The sequence below is a fragment of the Vicugna pacos genome, chromosome 7 (assembly GCF_048564905.1).
Source record: "Vicugna pacos chromosome 7, VicPac4, whole genome shotgun sequence".
Classification (NCBI taxonomy): Eukaryota; Metazoa; Chordata; class Mammalia; order Artiodactyla; family Camelidae; genus Vicugna; species Vicugna pacos.
The window spans coordinates 16917574-16936819 of record NC_132993.1 but is presented as its reverse complement, the minus strand read 5'-3'; the positions used below and the strand labels follow the sequence as shown (position 1 = coordinate 16936819).

The following is a 19246-nucleotide window of genomic DNA, read 5'->3' as shown; positions in this document are numbered from 1 at the left end:
AGGGGTGGAAATCAAGAGTTCCATTTCGTAAATGTTCAGTTTGAGATGCTCATTAGACATCTAGGTAGCAATGTCAAATAGACAGTTGGATGTGTACTTTTGAAACATCAGGATCTAAAACAAACAAGTTGACAGAATATTTTCTTTTCATTTGGAGTCTTTACTAGATTCAGGTTTTAAAAACTTAAATAGGATTTTGGTTTTGTATGTTTGGACTCCAGTTAGACCTTAGGTAGCTTGCAGGTGTGCCCAGGCAAAACCTAACTGAAAATGTATTGCTGATGTCACTTTTTTTTGTAATCTATTGGCTTTTTTCATTCTTCATTGTCTTGTCCAACGAGTTCCTTCTTTATTGCTTGTGAGCTCCTCGTGAATTGAGCGAGAAAAGTAGCATTGTAGATTCGAAATCTATTTTACTCAACATTTTTCTGATCTTATTTCTTACATTCAGCTGTTCAGAAATAGTCTTTTCCTCTGTTTTCTGATTTGTTTTACGATCATTTTCAGATTTGTTTTCTTTTTATTTATAAGCTGACAGTGAAAGAAATCAGGTGTTTTCTGAGAATAGATAAACGTAATTGACAAAGGGGAAAAAACCACCCAGTAACACGCTGATGCCTCTGTTACCTGGGTTGCACAGAAAAACAAGGGAACATCAAATTAACTATCACAGCTCCTTAAGTTTATGCTATTGATTATGGGCGTACACGCACGGTGTGTTCTGCATTTGCAATTATCAGCTTGTAGTGTAGTTAATTCCAAGTGGGATATTTTCAGGGCATTTGAATAAGATCTTTTAAATCCTTAACCTCTATTCTGTCCTTTTTATTTTTGTACATGTTGGCAGGACTACTCTTAATAATGCTGAACTTGTTTCAGTAGTTATTTATTAACTTTACAAGAAACGATTCACTGCTCTGACACCTATTACAATATCTCCATCATTAGTTTAAAAACAGAAAAAAGATCATTTTAAGAATGAATAACAAAAAAGGCTGAGTTTTAGAGTCCTGGATGTAGAATTATCTAAATGAAAACACTACACATGTTTATTTTTTCTAAATTAAATTTCCTTATGTCTGCACATAACATGGTTTCCACATTCAGGTTGTTTTCTTCAGAATGTATGCCATATTGTCTTCATTCTTGCTCAAGTATGGTACATAAAACTGGGCAGTCCTTGTTCATTGCTGTGGCTCCAGAACCTGGAACAGTCCTGCTGCATAATAGATGCTCAATAAAAGCTTCAGCGACTCTTGAGAATTAGCCGGTTTGAAATCAAACCCAGAAAAAAATAAGTGCAAGTTTCCCAGACAAGACCTGTTGCTCATTAAAGAGAATGAATTGGCTTAGAGATTGTTTTCATTTGGCAGCCCACTCCATGTATTTAAAACGTACAAAGACTGCAGGGCCAACATCGCCCTTGTCATCCATCAGCTAATGTTTGTTTTGTTCCCATCCTGCTGGAAAAGACAATTAGAACTTAAACACTGTGTCCAGGAGCTGGTACAGTGAAGAAGTGGCTGGTTAGGCACTGTCTCTGGCACTTTGACCCAAGAAGCCACTGTAGTAAGAGCACAGATGGAATAGACAAAAAAATTACGGGAAGAGCTAGCAGGAAGTCCAGAACAACTTCAGATGTGGAAATTTTGTCTTATTCCCCCAAACAGTTGTATATCCATAGCCCATCTTCTTCTTCAACATTGTTAAAGTTCAGACCAAAAGGCGTTCTCAAATCCAGTAAATTCTGTGTTGAAGGACCCATCCAAAGAGCATTTGACATTTTACCCCGGTCCCTGTAGGTCACATTTAACCACCAAGCAGTGCCTTTTTACAGTTGAAGCATAAGGCATGTGACACCCCCCGAGAGAAGAAAGACATAGTGAGACCATTAAAAATTGTTGGGTTTTCTTTTCTCTGTTTGAACTTTAGAAGAAGAAAATTAAGTTGCCATTTGAATCTAAGATGCTAAGAATGTCACCTTTATCGGCTGATTTCTCTCCCCATCAGGAGGGTTCTAAGGGGCTTCAACAGTAACTGCCTGTCGCTGTTGGGATCCTGAATGTGCACTTTCTGAAAATCAACCCTCCCGCTGTGTAATCAGCAATATTTGCAGAAAACCTTCATGCCAAAGTCGTGTTAAGGTCAGCCACAACATGTCAGGATTCAGAAGAAAAAGAAAAACACTTGTTTTAAATTTGGCATTTGCCAATGACTATTTTAATTGCTTTTTCATGTCTAATCATTTTGGGAGAGGAAGATAGTACCTGAAAACACATTTTTTTCTCTCCTCTCTGCCAGTCACTTGAAGATTTCAGAAGCTCTCACCCCCAATTCATACTAATTTCCTAAGCAATCTCTCTACTTCCGCTTGCTCCCATTCTCTACCATTAATTCACCCTTTATACTGTGCCAGAGTCATCTTGCCAAAGCTTATTTTTGATTATATCATTTCACCTCTTAAAATCCTCTTCAGATTCCCTACAATTTCTCAGAGTCCAGAGTCCTTAGATGGCTTCCAAAGCCTGTGATGGCCTGGCCCCTGCGCACCTCATGCCTCTGTCAGGTCATCTGTGTGTACCAAAACGAACCACTGGTCGGTCATTCCTTCAAACCATTCTCCATTCACACCCTCATGCCTTCCTATAAGGTCTTCCCCTTGTCTGAGGCTATAAGGTCTGTAACTTACTGGAAAAATATTTTAGCATTGATCCCCTGATTTTATTTTCAACTAAGGGCTTCTTAGTTTAAATTTCAACCACAGTGGTGCTCAGTTTCCCTTGTTGTGAATCCCACTCCAGGTCTGGTCAACTTTCATTATATCAAAAGGATCCTATTCCAGAGGGGCCTGGGAATGTGCAATTACTGGTATCCTGATTGAAACTATATCCTTTGATAATGACCTCATGAATGTCAGAGTGAGGTTTTTATTGGCAAAATTAATCATTAGTTGATTAACAGCTGTTAATACGATTACCTATCATGAAAACGAACTGGTTGTCACAATACTTGGACTCCCTTACGTGAATAGGTTATAAGAATATAACACATCCTGTGCAAAACTTAGCTTGAAAGGGATCATAGATCTAAATGTAAAATCTAAGACTATAAAATGCCTAGAAGAAGATATAGGAAGAACTCATTGTGACTTTGTTTGGGCAAAGATTTCTTAAAGCTGACACCCAAAGTGCCATCCATAAAAGAAAAAAATGATACATTGAACTTTATCAAAGTTTAAAACCATTCCTTGAAAGACATTGTTGAGATAAAAAGACAAGCCAAAGATTGCAAGAAAATATTTGCAAAATGCATGTCTGATAACTTGTATTCAGCATATGTAAAGAATTCTCAAAACTTAGTGATAAGAAAACAAACAACTCAATAGAAGATGGCACAAATGATGTGAAGACAAAGATAAATGGATGGCAAATAAGCACATGAAAATATGTCCAATATCAGTAGTCACTAGCAAAATGCAAGTTAAAACCAAAATGATACCACCATGCATCTATAAAGTTGTTTTTTGAACTGACAAGCACTTGAAGGCATTATGTTAAGTAAAATAAGCTCAATTAAAAAAAAAGACACTGGTATTGAATAATTGAAATTTGCTGGGAGAGTAGTACTTAAATATTCTCATGTTTGAAAAAGGATAAATATATGAGGTGATGGATTTGTTAATTAGTGAATGGAAGAAATCCTTCCACAATGTGTACATATATCAGATCACCCTGATGTACACTAAGCAGATCTTATAATTTTATGTCAATTATACCTCAATAAAGCTGAAATTTAAAAAAAAAACTGACAGCGGTAAGTGTTGGTGAAGATGCAGAGCAACTGGAACGCTCATACATTACTGGTAGGAAAGCAAAATGGCACAGCTCCTTTGGAAGATAATTTGGCAGTTTCTTATAAAATTAAACATACACTTATCATATGACCCAGCAATCCTACTTCTAGGGGAATCTCACTTCCAAGAAAAATGAAAATTTATATTTGCACAAAAACCTGTACACAAAGCAGCTTCATTCATAATCACCCCAAAATAGAAACAATCCAGATGTCAGCTGGTGAACGGTTAAATCACAACGCATTCATATGTGAGAGGCCTCTCAGCCATGGCAAGGAATGAACGACAACGTGGATAAATTTCAGGTGCTTTAGGAGGACTGAAAGAAGCCAAACTCCAAAGGCTACAGACTACATGTTCTATTTATATGGCATTCTGGAAGAGAGAAAACTGTGGGGACAGAAAATAGATCTGTGGTTGTGAGAGCCTTGGGGTGTCAGTAGGGGTTGACTTCAATGGGGCACAGGGGAATTCTGGAGGTGATGATATTGCTCTATAACTTGGTTATGGCGGTGCTTATACAGCCAGCTGCATTTGTCAGATCTCATAAAACTGTACACTGAAAAAGGCAAATATACTGTTTGTAAATTATTTTCCCATAAACCTGACTTTAAAAAAGAAAGATGATGGTCAAGCCTATAGCTGCATAATTAGGGATAATGCCCAAGGCTTTTGCAGCCGTTTGTTTAGGACTATTTCTTGTTACTGGATGCCAACTCTAAGGGTAGCAGCCCTAACTCCAGGTTGTCATCTTGTCTACTTCCAGTGAACCTTCCATGGCAAGATCAGACACAGAACCTAAAACAATCACTGAGCTTACAGAACAGCCTGTTTGAATTATGTTCGCCAGTGGATGGTGGGATTTTAGCGTTGTTATTTGTTTGTTTTTAATAAATACCTGTATGTGCGGTAGAATGATTTAGTCTGGAACTTGCTTTCAGCTTAATATAAAGGTTATGGAAGAGCCAGTCCTTAGTCGTCTCAGACTTTGTTGGTAGTTAGTGATACCTACCAAAAAGAACCTAAGAATTGTGCATGACCAAACTGATGCGGGCCATTTCAACAAAGGAATGCGCTCCTTCCACAGGCTCACTCAGATATGTCCTACACGACTCAAGTATCACCTCCTGTTGTGAACCTTTCCTGACACCCTCAGCAAACCTCCATGGCACCATGGGTACATGTCCTTCTGAGTGAGACACTGCCCTCTTTTGGTCCATTTTTCTGGGTCATCCCTGTTAAGCAGTGGAATCTTTAGTGGCACTAAGTCTGTCTCCCATTCCCAGAGCCTAGCACAATTTCTAACAAATTCCTACATGGTTGGTAAGCATTTTGTTTAAGTACTAGATGAACAGTAATAAATACGGCAGTAGCAGCAGGCCCTGTGCTATACTCTTTTTCTGTAGTAGCTCCACAGAGCACCCTGTGAGGTGTGTGTTGCTACCATCCCCATTTCACAGATAAGAAGACTGAGCCTTAGAGAGAGAAGGTAACTTGCCTGAAGTCACATAGCCAGTAAATGGGAATTGAAACCAAAGTTTCAAAGGTCTGTGACCTCTGCCTCTCATTTTCACTACAATATCTGCTGAAAGAGATAATGCTTCTCAGGCTCTGAATCTCATTGAAAGGAATTTTAGAGCTCATCTGATCTTCACCCTCAACGTATGGGTTAAACAAGTGAGAATCCCAGAAGCTGACTTGCTCAAGATCACTCAATTTTTCTATAGAATAACTAAGGTGGCTTTTTGGTGAAATTGGGGAGAGGTATATAAAAATTTACAGGGCCGCTGCTGCCTTAAATATTTGGGTGCATTGTCACAAGAAGATTGTTATTTTCATCAAAAAGAGTTATGTAAACGAACTGCTTTCCCCGTCTCTCTCTTTTTCAGGGTTCACTGTTTCCACTATCTCATCCCTCTTGCGAAGGAGGGGAACTATGCCATTGTCGCTAATGTGGAAAGCATGGATTATGACCCCCTGGTGGTCAAGCTCAACAAGGACATCAGTGCCATTGAAGAGGCCATGAGTGCCAGCCTCCAGCAGCACAAGTTCCAGTATATATTTGAAGGTCAGACCCTGCCCCGGTCCCTGGGAGTTTGGGAGGAAGGAAGAGTGAAGATTTTTCTGATTTTTCTATACGACAGAAGTCCAAAATCTGTAGGAAAAAGTTGTTGTGGTTTTTTTCCCTTTTTGGATTAAAGCTGCACTACCTAGCCTCTCCGTGGGCAGTGAGGTAGGTGGCAGTATGGCTGTCATGCGATCCTTCTTGTTAAGGAGATTTAGTCCAAGATAAGGCAGATGGCAGCCCGGCTGCCTTCCTGACATGCCACTAGAGGAGAACTGGGTAAATGTGTGGAGTGCACCACAAATTAACTCAAGAGGAGCTCATAAAGGAAAAAGAAACACACACACAATAAGGAGAGAACTCCAAAAGATCCCCTTACAGGCTAAAATGATCACTGGAAAGAGAAGTTTTCTCTTAGGTAGTGAGTTATTGTCTGAAAAGAACAGAAACCTCTGAGGAGCAGCAGTTTGAAGAAGGTTGCATTTGTAGATGCCTTCAGGGTCAAGGAGACAAGGAAGGTGTGAAAGACAGTACCATCCAGGGGCATCGCCCTTGACATTTACAAAAATGCGCTGCCGGCCGAATCACTTTCAGGCTCCAAACGACCCCCTTTAGGACTTCAGATTACATCCCCTCTTTTCTTGTTTCGGTTGGTGTAGACCTGGGTGCCAAAAGCATCTGTGATATCTCACAGAATTACACCAGTGTTATATATTTATTTTTAATAATTTATTTTTTATTTATTTTTATTGGAGGTACTGGGATTGAACCCAGGACCTTGTGCATGCTAAGCATGTGCTCTACCACTGAGCTATATCCCTCAAAGCAGTGTTATTTAAAACACTTAAGAAGGTACTTTGTGCAAAGGATTGTGGCAGCCTGAAGAAAGTGTCAGTGCACGACCATGTCTTGCTTTATGAAATAGTTCTTTTCCAGGAAATTTGGACCAAAAAAATCCTATTTTCCCATTAAATTATGTCACAGTGATGGAGATGAGTTCTGAACGGGAAAATCCCTAAAAAACTGCCCAAAAAGTATAAGTGATACTGTACCATAACTGACGTGGAAAAGATTTCAACTGAAAAAAAAAATCGTGTATTTGAGACTCCCTATTTAAAAAACTGGCTATCTCTCTGTGATATAACTTTCTAAATTCAAAGGCATAGTATAGAGTTTTCCAAGTTGGGGAGGTGGCAGTGGTCTCGATCTTCGTGTGGCAGGAGTATTTTATTTTATTTGTTTTTTAAGGCAGAATATTTTAATCACAGATACTGTTTAGAATTCCTGGTATATAGTGATAATATAACTTTTTAAACTGGTTTTATCATAATTTATTATACTTATTATATAAATGTATTTATTTAATCTGTTGACCATTCTCTACAGACAGTGCATCCCTTCATGGCCTACACTTAGGCCAGACCATGTTCAACAAAGTTCTGCCTGAAGTTATGGGCTCAGGGGAATCACAGCAAAACTTGGCCTACAGAGATCTTTCATATAAATTATCCAGCCTTAAATGTAAAATCTATGCATGTGTTTCTTTAGCTTTGAGTAAAAAGCTTTTTACTTCAGTTTCAAATAGTAGCACATACAAATGAGACTGTGGTCTTGCAGCAGCGTTGGGTGATGGTAGCCGAAGTAGGAGAGGATGCCTTCCCCTGTCCCTTTTGTAACTTTATCCTAATCAAGAGAAAACCCATTTTGAAAACAGAAGGAGCCACTGAATCTGAAGTTATGCCCTGAGCTCTGATCTGCACCATAACCGCCACTGTGACTTCAGAAGAGGAAAGTAGCAAAAATAATAGACTTGTGACTAGTCAGGCCAGCTTTAGAATTCTGGGGGAAAGGTCCTATAGAGTCCAACTTTGTAAGAATAAGGGAAAAAGAAGGAAGAGAGGTTTACTTATTTCCAAATATTTAGAATTAAAATCTTGAGTTCTAAAAATGGTAACCCACATGTGCCTCGAGTTGTTCTGACCAGTATTTCTCAACTTCAGTTGAGTCTAAATGTAATAACCAGCTCTTTGCCGAATTTCATAAACCTTGAGACAGTTCTTAGGCTGTGAGAACAAACCACCCATGAGACCCCAGAAAAGTCCTTATGTGTCTCATGGAAACTCAACAGTTAATGCATGGTCTGCTTTTCCTTTGGCACTTGGTTTCTGATTACATTCTCCCCAGCTACTGCTTTGGAAATAGACTCCGTTGTCAGTGTTGAGGTGTATTAACAGTATTGCCTGTAGCCTTGGTTCCTATTGATTTATTTTTACTTAGGTAGGTTCCCAATCAACTTTTAAGATGGAAATACACTCCTACCTGTTTGGTGGGAGGAAAAGGAGGCCAAAAAGATCATCATGTTTATATGCGTTTTTCTCTGTTTTAAAATCACTATACAGAGAAACAAGAGTCCTCTGCACTTCAGCAGTTTATAACAACCTAGCATAATCTCTAAGCCCTGGCATGGTGGCTTTAGCTGTATATGGCAATGCTAGAGCTGTGGATATACCAGGTTTTATTGCCAGCAAAAGAGTCTCCTTATTTGTAATTCCTTGGGCAATGTATAAATACTCTGAAATCATTGTAAGACCAACTGGTGCAACCGTCAGAGATAAGTGTTCTTTGGTCATTTAAATTTGCAGAGAATTAGAAGAGAGGAATCCTGTGCCTTGGTTTATGCAGGATGGCACTAATCTGCCTTCTCTTTCCTCCCCACTGCCTGATGCTGATCCCTCAGGCCTAGGACACCTGATCTCCTGCATCCTCATTAACGGTGCCCAGTACTTCAGGCGCATCAGTGAGTCTGGCATCAAGAAAATGTGTAGGAATATTTTTGTCCTTCAGCAGAATTTGACCAACATCACCATGTCGCGGGAGGCAGACCTGGACTTCGCAAGGTAGGAGAGAAGGTTGGGCTCAGTTCCTGTACCAAAGCGAAGACTCATTGCCTATAAAATCATTTTTGAAAATGGATTCTTAGTACTTAAAAAGTTAAAGAAAAAAAAGTGATGGATGTTAATTAAACTTGTGATGATCCTTTCACAATATATACATAGATTGAAGCATTATGTTGTACATCTGAAACTAATGTAGTGATAGGTCAGTTATATCTCAATTTTCAAAAGGTAAAGGGAACAAATAGATGTTCTTTGGTCACAGAGAACGTAATTCTTTAAAGTCCTGTTGGATATTTAACAACCCTTAAGTGGGTAATTTTTCCTATTGTCTAACTTAAGTTGTTTTACTACTAAACTTCAATAACTTTGATTATAAAAGTAATATATGCTCATTGCATAAAATATGTAACATAAAATACAAAGAAGAATATAAACATGACCCTTAAACTTTTCATGTAGAGGTGATGATTTTTGATAGACTTTCTCCAGGTTTTTGTGCATGTGCTGTGTGTATAGGTGAGGGTTCATGCGTGTATATGTGTATGATTTCTCTTCACAGAATTGTTAATGTGTTGTATACTCATTGAATTGCATTTTCCCATATGAATAATATTCTTTGAAAGCATGATTTTCCCCATCTCCATCAACACTCCTTGCAAATATTATTCTTAATGCTTGAACAAATGTTCCATGGTATAAGTAAACCATAATTTCCTTATTTAATTATTTGCAAATTTGTCATTTGGATTTTTCACATTTTCCTCTCATCATAAATGACATGTGTGGAGTGTATTTTTACTTGAATCTATTTCCTCGTCACTTCTGTCTTTTTCAGGTGAAATTCATCTCCCCTTGTTTTAATGGGGGGAAAGCGGTTACTCATCACTGTCTATGCTGTTCCTTCATGTAATTAATTGAATGTTCTTCTTTTAAGTAGCATTTTCACTTTCTCTTTTCTAGGTTTGCTGATCTCAGCTTTTAGTGTTTCCTTATTATACACCTTTTCAAATTTAACAGTTAATTTTGCTCTCTTCATGTGGTCTTAGCACTAACTATACCTTTCTTAAATCATTGGCCCTTTGGTGCTTTAGTGAAAACTTAAGCAGTTTTGAAGAAGTTGGGTGATGATTGTGGTATTGGTTCTTTATTGCTGTTTATACCTAGATGAATTATTCCACAAATTCCTTTATGCCAAAGAAGCCATTTGTTTTTAACAGTCCAGAATGCGCCTGCCTAATATTTAATATTTCTTTGTCTTCTTACTTGATTTTTCAATTCCTGGAGAAGTTCAAGCAAATTTTAAATCATTCTTGAGACATTTAAGGGGATGATGAAATATTGTATTACTTTGATAATTATGAAGACATATGCTAGGATCTTTGTTTTGGAATTGTATAACCATGTATCTTCATTTTTATCCTTTTTTTCCAATCTCTCACTCCATTTGTTCAGTTGCTACTCTGTTCTTTTGCTTTTCTGTCATCCTTCCCTGCCTTTTTTTTCCTATTTGTGTGTGTGTGTGTGTGTGTGTGTGTGTGTGTGTGTATTAAATTCCCTATTTTAGGCTAAATTTGGCGGAAACCCTTCCTTGCTCAGATTAGGGAAACCAGGTGTGACTGCATGCTGCATTTATTTGGTATCTCTTATGGGAATGATCTCATTATTGAATTAGTCTATTCATAATAACATTGACAAGGGGAAGTTAAGAACATAGAGGCCTAAGGGATACAGAGAAGCATTTCTAATTCTCTAAGGCATGTAATTCCTAAATTCAATCATCCTTTTTTAAATGATTTTTTTAAAAATTTAGCTGAAATAAGTAAATTAACACAGTCTTTGGGAGACAGTACAGGGCCTGAACACACGTTAAAAACACTATCATCTGAATAATCAAATGCTGACTGGGCAATATTAAAGTTGGCATTGATAGGCCATATACCTACAAAGCATTTCTTCAGGAAAGCCATGCCTTTAACTGTTGAATTTCTGAGTGATATCCAAGGAGGTAGGTTTAAGCTGAAATGTGACTATCTGAGAGAGAGGTACTGCCATTATTACTCTTAACCTTTAATGAACTATGAAAGGAGATTGACGCGGATAAATACATAGCATTGGATGATTCTGTCCTGATCCCAGTTTGAAAGACATATCTTTACAAGTCTTGGACTCTCTAAGAGATGCAGATGTTTTTGATTTCCTCAGTGCATGGACCAAAGTACTCATTTTGTATGTTGGATGAACGAATAGGTATCAAATCAAGGCTTCCTTTTTGTAGTAAAGAGCTTGGATAATGACAAAGTTTAGTTTATCTTTAATGCCCTGAACGTTTTAACCAGCTGACATGGGTCGGTTTTCTTAGAAGCTTATGAGAAACAGAGCATCTCCCTTGCAGTTCTTTCTTTGTAAAGAGGAAGTGTTACAAAAAGGAATAATATGTCCCTACTATGTGTAGTCTCTTTCTCCCTCATTTTCTCTTGCTCTCATACATGCACATATATGTAGATACACTTTATAGCCTTATTTTTTTCTGTTCTTGCTTTTGATAGGGACAGGTTTTGTGAAAGGGGCTCCATCAATTCTACTGAACTTGAAGCTATGTAAAACAAATACAACAGCGATACCAAAATAGCCAGAAATAATAGACTACAGCAGCGTGTCTCAGCATTCCTTAAGCAGTGTCTAATCAAGCATGGCCAGCATCTGTATTTCCAGCAAATCTCTGTAGGAATGTTATCTTCTAACACAGTAATTAATCACTAGTTGCCATGTGTCAAAAAACTTACTTAACAAAAAGTTGCAAGGCTCTTGTTATTTTTCACTTTCATAGCCTTCCTGGCCAGTGGAATATAGAACACTCTTTCTGTAAATAAATGAAAGATCTGACCGATCCCATTTATGTCCATTCTTCTACTTATGGTATTGTTGAGTTGGCTCTTTTCTTTGTACACACCTTTACTCTCTTATTTCTAACATTTTTTATTGATTTATAGTAGTTTTACAATGTTGTGTCAAATTCCAGTGTGGAGCACAATTTTTCAATTATACATGAACATATATATATTCATTGTCACATTTTTTTCTCTGTGAGCTACCATAAGATCTTGTATATATTTCCCTGTGCTATACAGTATAATCTTGTTTATCTATTCTACATTTTGAAATCCCAGCCTGTCCCTTCCCACCCTCTGCCCCCTTGGAAACCACAAGTTTATATTCTGTCTGTAAGTCTGTTTCTGTTTTGTATTTATGTTTTGTTTGTTTTGTTTGTCTGTTTGTTTTTGGGTTTTTTAGATTCTGCATATGAGTGATCTCATATGGTATTTTTCTTTCTCTTTCTGGCTTACTTTACTTAGAATGACATTCTCCAGGACCATCCATGTTGCTGCAAACGGCGTTATGTTGTCCGTTTTTATGGCTGAATAGTAGTCCATTGTATAAATATACCGTATCTTCTTTATCCAGTCATCTGTTGATGGACATTTAGGCTGCTTCCATGTCTTGGCTATTGTAAATAGTGCTGCTATGAACATTGGGGTGCAGGTGTCGTTTTTGGAGTAGGGGTCCTTCTGGATATATGCCCAGGAGTGGAATTCCTGGGTCATATGGTAAGTCTGTTCCTAGTTTTTTGAGGAATCTCCATACTGTTTTCCACAGTGGCTGCACCAAACTACATTCCCACCAGCAATGTAGGAGGGTTTCCTTTTCTCCACAGCCTCCCCTGCATTTGTCATTTGTGGATTTTTGAATGATGGCCATTCTGACTGGTGTGAGGTGATACCTCACTGTAGTTTTGATTTGCTTTTCTTTGATAATTAGTGATATTGAGCATTTTTTCACGCGCCTGTTGATCATTTGTACGTCTTCCTTGGATAATTGCTTGTTTAGGTCTTTTGCCCATTTTTGGATTGGGCTGTTTGTTTTTTTCTTATTAAGTTGTATGAGCTGCTTATATATTCTGGAGATCAAGCCTTTGTCGGTTTTACACACCTTTACTCTTAATCTCTAACAGGGATAAATCTTGGGTGAGCAAAGGATCAAGATGACCTATAACATTACCAGAATTACAGAGATACTTTCCCTTATGGTAATGATCTCTGCTATGGTTTTGACCCCACCACTGATTTTCAGACTCAAAAAGAAACTTTGTCCTGGAAAATCTCCATAGACTAACTAGGAAGTGGAAGGCCTTTTTGAGTGTGCTCTTTAGCTGCCTTCATCAGATCTTACCCTGAGCTGTCCTGTGCTTCCCCAGAACTGAGTCACCGAAGCAACCCAGGAGTCCAGATGGTGCATAACAGAGGAGTCTGAATGGGCGCTGAAGTCCCTGGCGTAGATCTGGCAGTCTTCACATCATTTAAAAAAAAAAAAAAAACAGAACCCAGCATTTTCTTCCACGTTCCCTCTCTCACCCCATTTTTCCCTTTTGTATCTGTCTCTCCCATTACAGTCACCTCTGTTACCTCCTTTATCTCTCCTGTTGCTTCTATTACCTCTCCTTGATTTTGTGGTCATTTTGGTTCTCTGTAGACTGGTATCTGATAAAGATAAGGAAATGAAAGCTAAGGTTCAGGAAATGGTAAGGTTCTAACACAGAAGAAAGCTTCCTCACCCTTTTGTTTGTTCATTCAACAAATATTTATTGAGTATGCTTTCTCTGTAGATCATGCCTTTGTGGAATTTACATTACTGTGGTCAAGACAGACAAACTAATAAATAAGGAAAATACAAAGTATTTCAGATGATGATACAGGCAGTGGTAAAAAATTAGACCTAAGAAGAAGAGAGTGTGCCCAGATATGACGAAGGTAGCCTGCAGTTTTAGAGTGTTGGTGGAAATCCTTAATGAGATGGAAACATTTGAGGAAAGACCTAAAGGAAGAGTAGGAGCAAGCCACGTGGCTATCTAGGGGAAGAGCATGCCAGGAAGGGGGCTTTCAGAGCAGAGACCTGGGAGAGGCGTATGTCTGGCATGTGAACAACAGCTGAAAGGCTGGTGTGGTTGAAGTGAATGAACAAGGGACAGAGTAAGAGAAGAGGTCAGGGATTTAATCTCAGAAGCTGAGATCTTGAAGATTGTTGTATTGACATTGGCTTTTACTTTGAGTGAGGTAGGGACCTATCAGACGGGTTGAAGCAGAAGAATGCCATAATCTGACTTACCTCATAAATGAATAATTCTGGATGCCAAGTTGAAAATGGACAATTTTCCATTCTTCTTGAGGCGGGAAGGTTGCAGACTAGGGCAAAAACAGAAGGCTCTGTTAGAAAACTATTGCAATAATCTGGGTAGAAGATATTGGTGATTCAAACCAAGATGGTAGCAGTGGAGAGGATGAGAAATGGTCAGGTGAGGATGTATTCTAAAAGTAGAGTTGACGGGATTTGCTCAGGGATCGAAAGTGAACAAATGACTCTGGGGTTTTTGTTCTGAGCAATTCGAAGAATGGAGTTTTCATTTACTGAAATGAGAATGAGCTTTACTGAGATGAGAATGAACTAGACCATGGGAAATGCAGGCTCATTTGGGGAGGTGGACTAAGGGGCAAATAGAAAAGAAATATCAAGAGTTTGGGTTTTGAAATATAGAGATGCCTATTAGACATCTGATGTAGAGGTAAAGAGGAGAGAGCTGGATATCCAAGTCTAGGGTTCAGGAAAGAAGTGTAGGCTAGAAAGAGGAGTTTGGGAATCACCAGCCTACAGATAATATTTAAACCCAGGAGACAGAATGAGAGATGAGATCTCAATGAGAACACAAATAGAGAAAAAGGAAAGGCTGTCCAAGAATTGACCCTTGAATCCTCCATGTTTAGTTGTTGGAGTGAGAGGAGAACCAGCCAAGGAACCTGAAAAGGAGCAGCCAGTGAAGTAAGAAGATACCCAGGAGGGGTTTGTGTCCCAGAAGTGAGGAAAATATTTTAAGGGGGGGATGTCTTCATCTGTGTCAAATGCTGCTGGTAGGTTCAGTTAGCTCAAGACAGAGAACTGACCACTGGTGGACTTGATGAGGCCTGAGATGCTTTGGTTTGCATTCCTTTATCTTCCCTACACAACTTACCTAGTATAGGAACAAGCTTCAAATGTATTTGGGAAAAGCTTCTCACTCCAATTTCATGACAGGGTCTGAAGCATTCAGGCTAAACAAAAATGCAGTTAGAGTGATTCTAGTATGAAATGTAAAAGGCCAAGATTGGCAGCCTCTCTTTTCTCCTTGAATGGCTACTAAGAAAGCCCTGCTCTTACCAGCATAGGTACTCATCATGCGTTTCCCATGATGAAGCAGAGTCGTGATCACTCTTAGAAGGATACTAAACAAGTAGTTTTATTTTTAGTAATGGGCAGTCTCTGTTCCTAGGTGCCCTATCCCTCTCTAGCCCCAGGCCCTCTTCCGGCAGGTCCAGGTTAGCTTTGGAGCTGTTCTACATATGTTGACTTGACCAATGAAGCTTTGTATCTCCTATGTATAATGCCCATTCATAGGAACACCTACTCCACAGAAGACAACAGAAAGATCTCACTGGTACCCAGGGACCAAAGGAGAAAAAAATCTTACCTGAACTGCCTCCCTTAGACATAGGTTTATAAGGAGAAATACAATACACCATATTTGTTTAACTCAATAAGAAATTGAATCAAGAAAGTGAAAAGGCAACCGATAGGATGGGATAAAATATTTGGTTATCATATATCTGATAAGGGACTTATATCCAGAGTATATAAAGAACTCTTACAACAATAATACAAAAACAAATAACCCAATGAAAGACTAAGTAAAGCCATCCCAGAAGCAACAAGCACACCTAGTACCCCAATCTGGTTTCTAAGTACTGTTCTTCAGTAAAAGGAAGCAGGGCTCCTGGGGGAAATGGCCGATCCTAGGACTGAAGCAGGAAATATACGAGATGAGCCTGCAGCATCTTGTAGTACCAGAAAGTAAGGAAGACCTAAAATTATACACCTTGTGTCAAAGAGGCAAAAGAACCAACTGAAAGAGCTCCCAATGGCAAAGTTGGGACAATTTGAGCAACAAAATAAGGTAGTATTGGATTATAACCCAAAGTAGAAAATAAATATCCATAAGTCCATACTATATATGGATATAAAGAAATGATTGAGTCCATTAGTAAATGAGGAGGAAGAGACAAATCTGTGCAGAAGCATTCCAGATAGATTATGTAGTTACTCTAGAGATAAGGGAGCCTAACATCCCACTTCTTAAGTGTAGGTTGCACATAGTGACTTCCTTCCTCAGAGTACATATGGAAGAGTAACTTTATAGTGGGGAAATGTGACAAATAGTATTTCAGCCAGGTGATCAAGGTCAACATCAGCATAAATCATGTTGATGGCTCTACCCTTGATAAGAGGAGATGAAAGTGGCACTTTACCTCTGTGATCTTCCCCAGAACCCATAACCCATAACATAAAGAGGAAGAACATCAGACAGATGCCAGTTCATGAAGATCCTACAAAATACCTGATCAGTACTCCTTAAAATTGTCAAAGTTATCAAAAACAAGGAAGATCAGAGAAACTGTTGTAGCTAAGAGGAACGTAAGAAGACAGGACAATTACGTAATGTGATGTCCTAGATGAGATTCTGAAACAGAGAAAGGACATTAGGTAAAAACTAAGGAAATGTGAATAAACTGTGGGCTTTAGTTAATAGTAATGTTGTATCGATGTTGGTTCATCACTTGTGATAATTGTACCATGCTAATGTAAGATGTTAATTATAGGGAATCTGGGTATAAGTTACATGGGAAATCTCTGTTCTATCTTCTCAACTTTTCTGTAAATCTAAAACTATTAGGAGAAGATAAAATCTTAATTAAAAAATAGACAAGGAAGACATTTCTCCAAAGAAGATATATAGATGGCCAATACACACATGAAAAGATGCTCAACATTATTTGTTACTAGGGAAACAAATCAAAGCCACAATGAGATGCCACATTCTACCCACTAGGATTGCTATAATAAAACAGACAGACAATAGAAATTCTTAGAGAGGATGTAGAGAAGCTGGAACGCTCACATGTTGCTGATAGGAATATAAAATGGTGCAGCTGCTTCGAAAAATAATTCATCAATTCCTCAAAAAGTTAAACGTAGAGTTACCATATGACCTAGCAGTTCTACTCCTATGTATATGCCCAAGTGAAAGGAAAACATGCATCTCCACAAAAGTTTGTTCACAGACGTTCATCGGAGCGTTATTCATAACAGCCAAAAAGTGGAAACAGCTTAGATAGCCATCAAGTGATGAATAAAATGTGATAAATCCATATATATATAATGGATATTATTCAGCTATAAAAACAAAAGGACTAATATAATAGAACATAGATGAACTTCGAAAACTATGTAAAATGAAAGAAGCCAGTCACAGAAGACTGTATATATTCATATGAAATGCCCAAAATAGCCAGAGTTACAGAGATAGAAAGTAGAATAGTGATTCCATAGAGCTGTTGGGTTGGAAGGAAATGGGGACATGGGTACAAGGTTTCCTTTTGGAGTGATGACAGTGTTCTAAAGTAGATCATGCTGACAGTTACACAACCTTGTGAATTGACTAAAAGACATTTAGCTGTATGCTTTAACTAAGTAAATAGTATGGTATGTGAATTACATCTGAATAAAGTATTTTTTAAAAGAAAGAAAAATTAATATGTTCTATATCCATTATACCTCAGTTTTTAAAATGTTGAACTTTACAGCTTTAAACACCCTAAATGTTATGTCATAGGAAATAAGTAGCCCGTGTTTTATACCCACATGAGTGGGAAACTCTGTAAAGGAAATATCTTTATTTGAGTTTCCCTCTCCCATCTGGAGAGACAGATCAAGGCAGAATTTTTGGAGGAGGTGATACTTAACCTCAAATGGACGTCGAATGTGAGCTCCAGGAGGCAAGGACTCTTACTTCTTTAGTCCCAGGGCTACGAACAGTACCTGGCATTCAATAAATATTTGTGGAGTGATGAGGTTAAAGTGTTTGGACTTTATTCTGTTGGTGATCTACAGGGTTTTAAGCAGAGGAGTGAGATGGTCAGGTTTGTATCCTAAAAAGATGATTTCAGCAACTGTATAGGATATAGACTTGAGGGCAATAAAACTGGAGGCCTTGCAGACCAACTGGAAGGTGATTATAACAAGAGAGATGTGTAGGGCCTGAACTAGGTCAGTCCTGGTGGGGATGGAGGAGACAGAATTGAGAAGTATGAACAAGCTAAAATAGGCAGGATTTAAAAAGTAATTGAATGGTGAGGATAAAGAAAAATGAGTCAGAGATGACCCTCTACTGTCTGACATGGGTGTCTGTCTGGGTCCCCATACCACCAAATAAGATAAGCTACAGAAAGAGGGAGGGTACACTTACTTATAAGTGTAAGTGCCTGTGAGATTTCCAGATGGAGATGTCTGATGTGCAACATGATGTGTGAGCTAGAAGCTTGGAGAACGGAGGAGGGGTCTGGATTGAACAATCAGTTTAAGGAATCATCAGCATAGGGTTGTTGTTTAAAACCATTAGAGGAGATGGAGAACCATCTCCTCTGATGGTTTTGGGAAGGAATGGTCCCGCAGTGCAAGAGCCGGAAAAGGACAGCTCCTGAAAGTGCTGCCTGCACTGAAGAGGGACAGGTGCCAGAGCATCTTTCTTCTCAGTAAATGAAAGCATCTTCTCATTTTAACTTCTCCAACTCCTCTTTGAGGTAAACTGTTTAAGCTGCTTTCCTCAAAGTGACAGATTGAGTGACAAAACCAGCCTGGAACCTGGGTCTATCAGTCCAGACCCCTGCTTTATCCTTGACCTTGTACTTTTTTCAAGGCCAGGCATGATCTCTGGCATAGGTGAGAGTACTGAATGCCTTCCAAGGAAGCTGTTCAGGTAGACTTAATTCCTACAAACCTGTTGTACCAGGAACGGTACTTTGATTTTCTGCAGGAAAGGTTATGGGTTTTTCTCTTTGGAGTGACCAGGGCATAGTTGGATAGATAGGGATTAGCAATGACATGCCGCCACCTACTGGAAACACCCACAGACATCCAGACGGACCTGTGATCTCCTGAATCCCTTGCTCTCTGATGAGTCAGGAGCAGGTGCTGCTTCTGCAGTCAGCTTCAGAAGTGACTTGGCTGAATATGAAATGCCCCCACCTATCAAATAGAATAGTCTTTGACTGCCTTGCTTGAAGAGCAAGTTTGTTCCTGAAAAAAAAAATATATATATATGTCTTTTTTCCCCACATCATTTTCCCATTTTTCCTCAGCTTTACTCTACCATTGCTCTTAACTATCTTTTGAATTCTGGGGTAACCTATCCCTTTACTAACTTTTACCCGTTGAGTACCCTTTACTCCAGGCTTTGGCTCAAGATTATTAACCATGTGGATTTGTGATTAATTTTGTAGGACAGCTTAGTTT

General features: G+C 38.7%; 1 protein-coding gene across 1 annotated transcript in view; it reads left to right on the top strand.

The window, feature by feature from the left end:
- The window catches only part of EXOC4 (exocyst complex component 4), a 685089-nt gene that overhangs the window by 621441 nt on the left and 44402 nt on the right, over positions 1–19246 (top strand). The window contains exons 16-17 of the mRNA XM_006216779.4: positions 5743–5921; positions 8656–8815. Coding sequence (XP_006216841.1) covers positions 5743–5921; positions 8656–8815 — 339 coding nt within the window. The remainder of the gene's footprint in view (positions 1–5742; positions 5922–8655; positions 8816–19246) is intronic.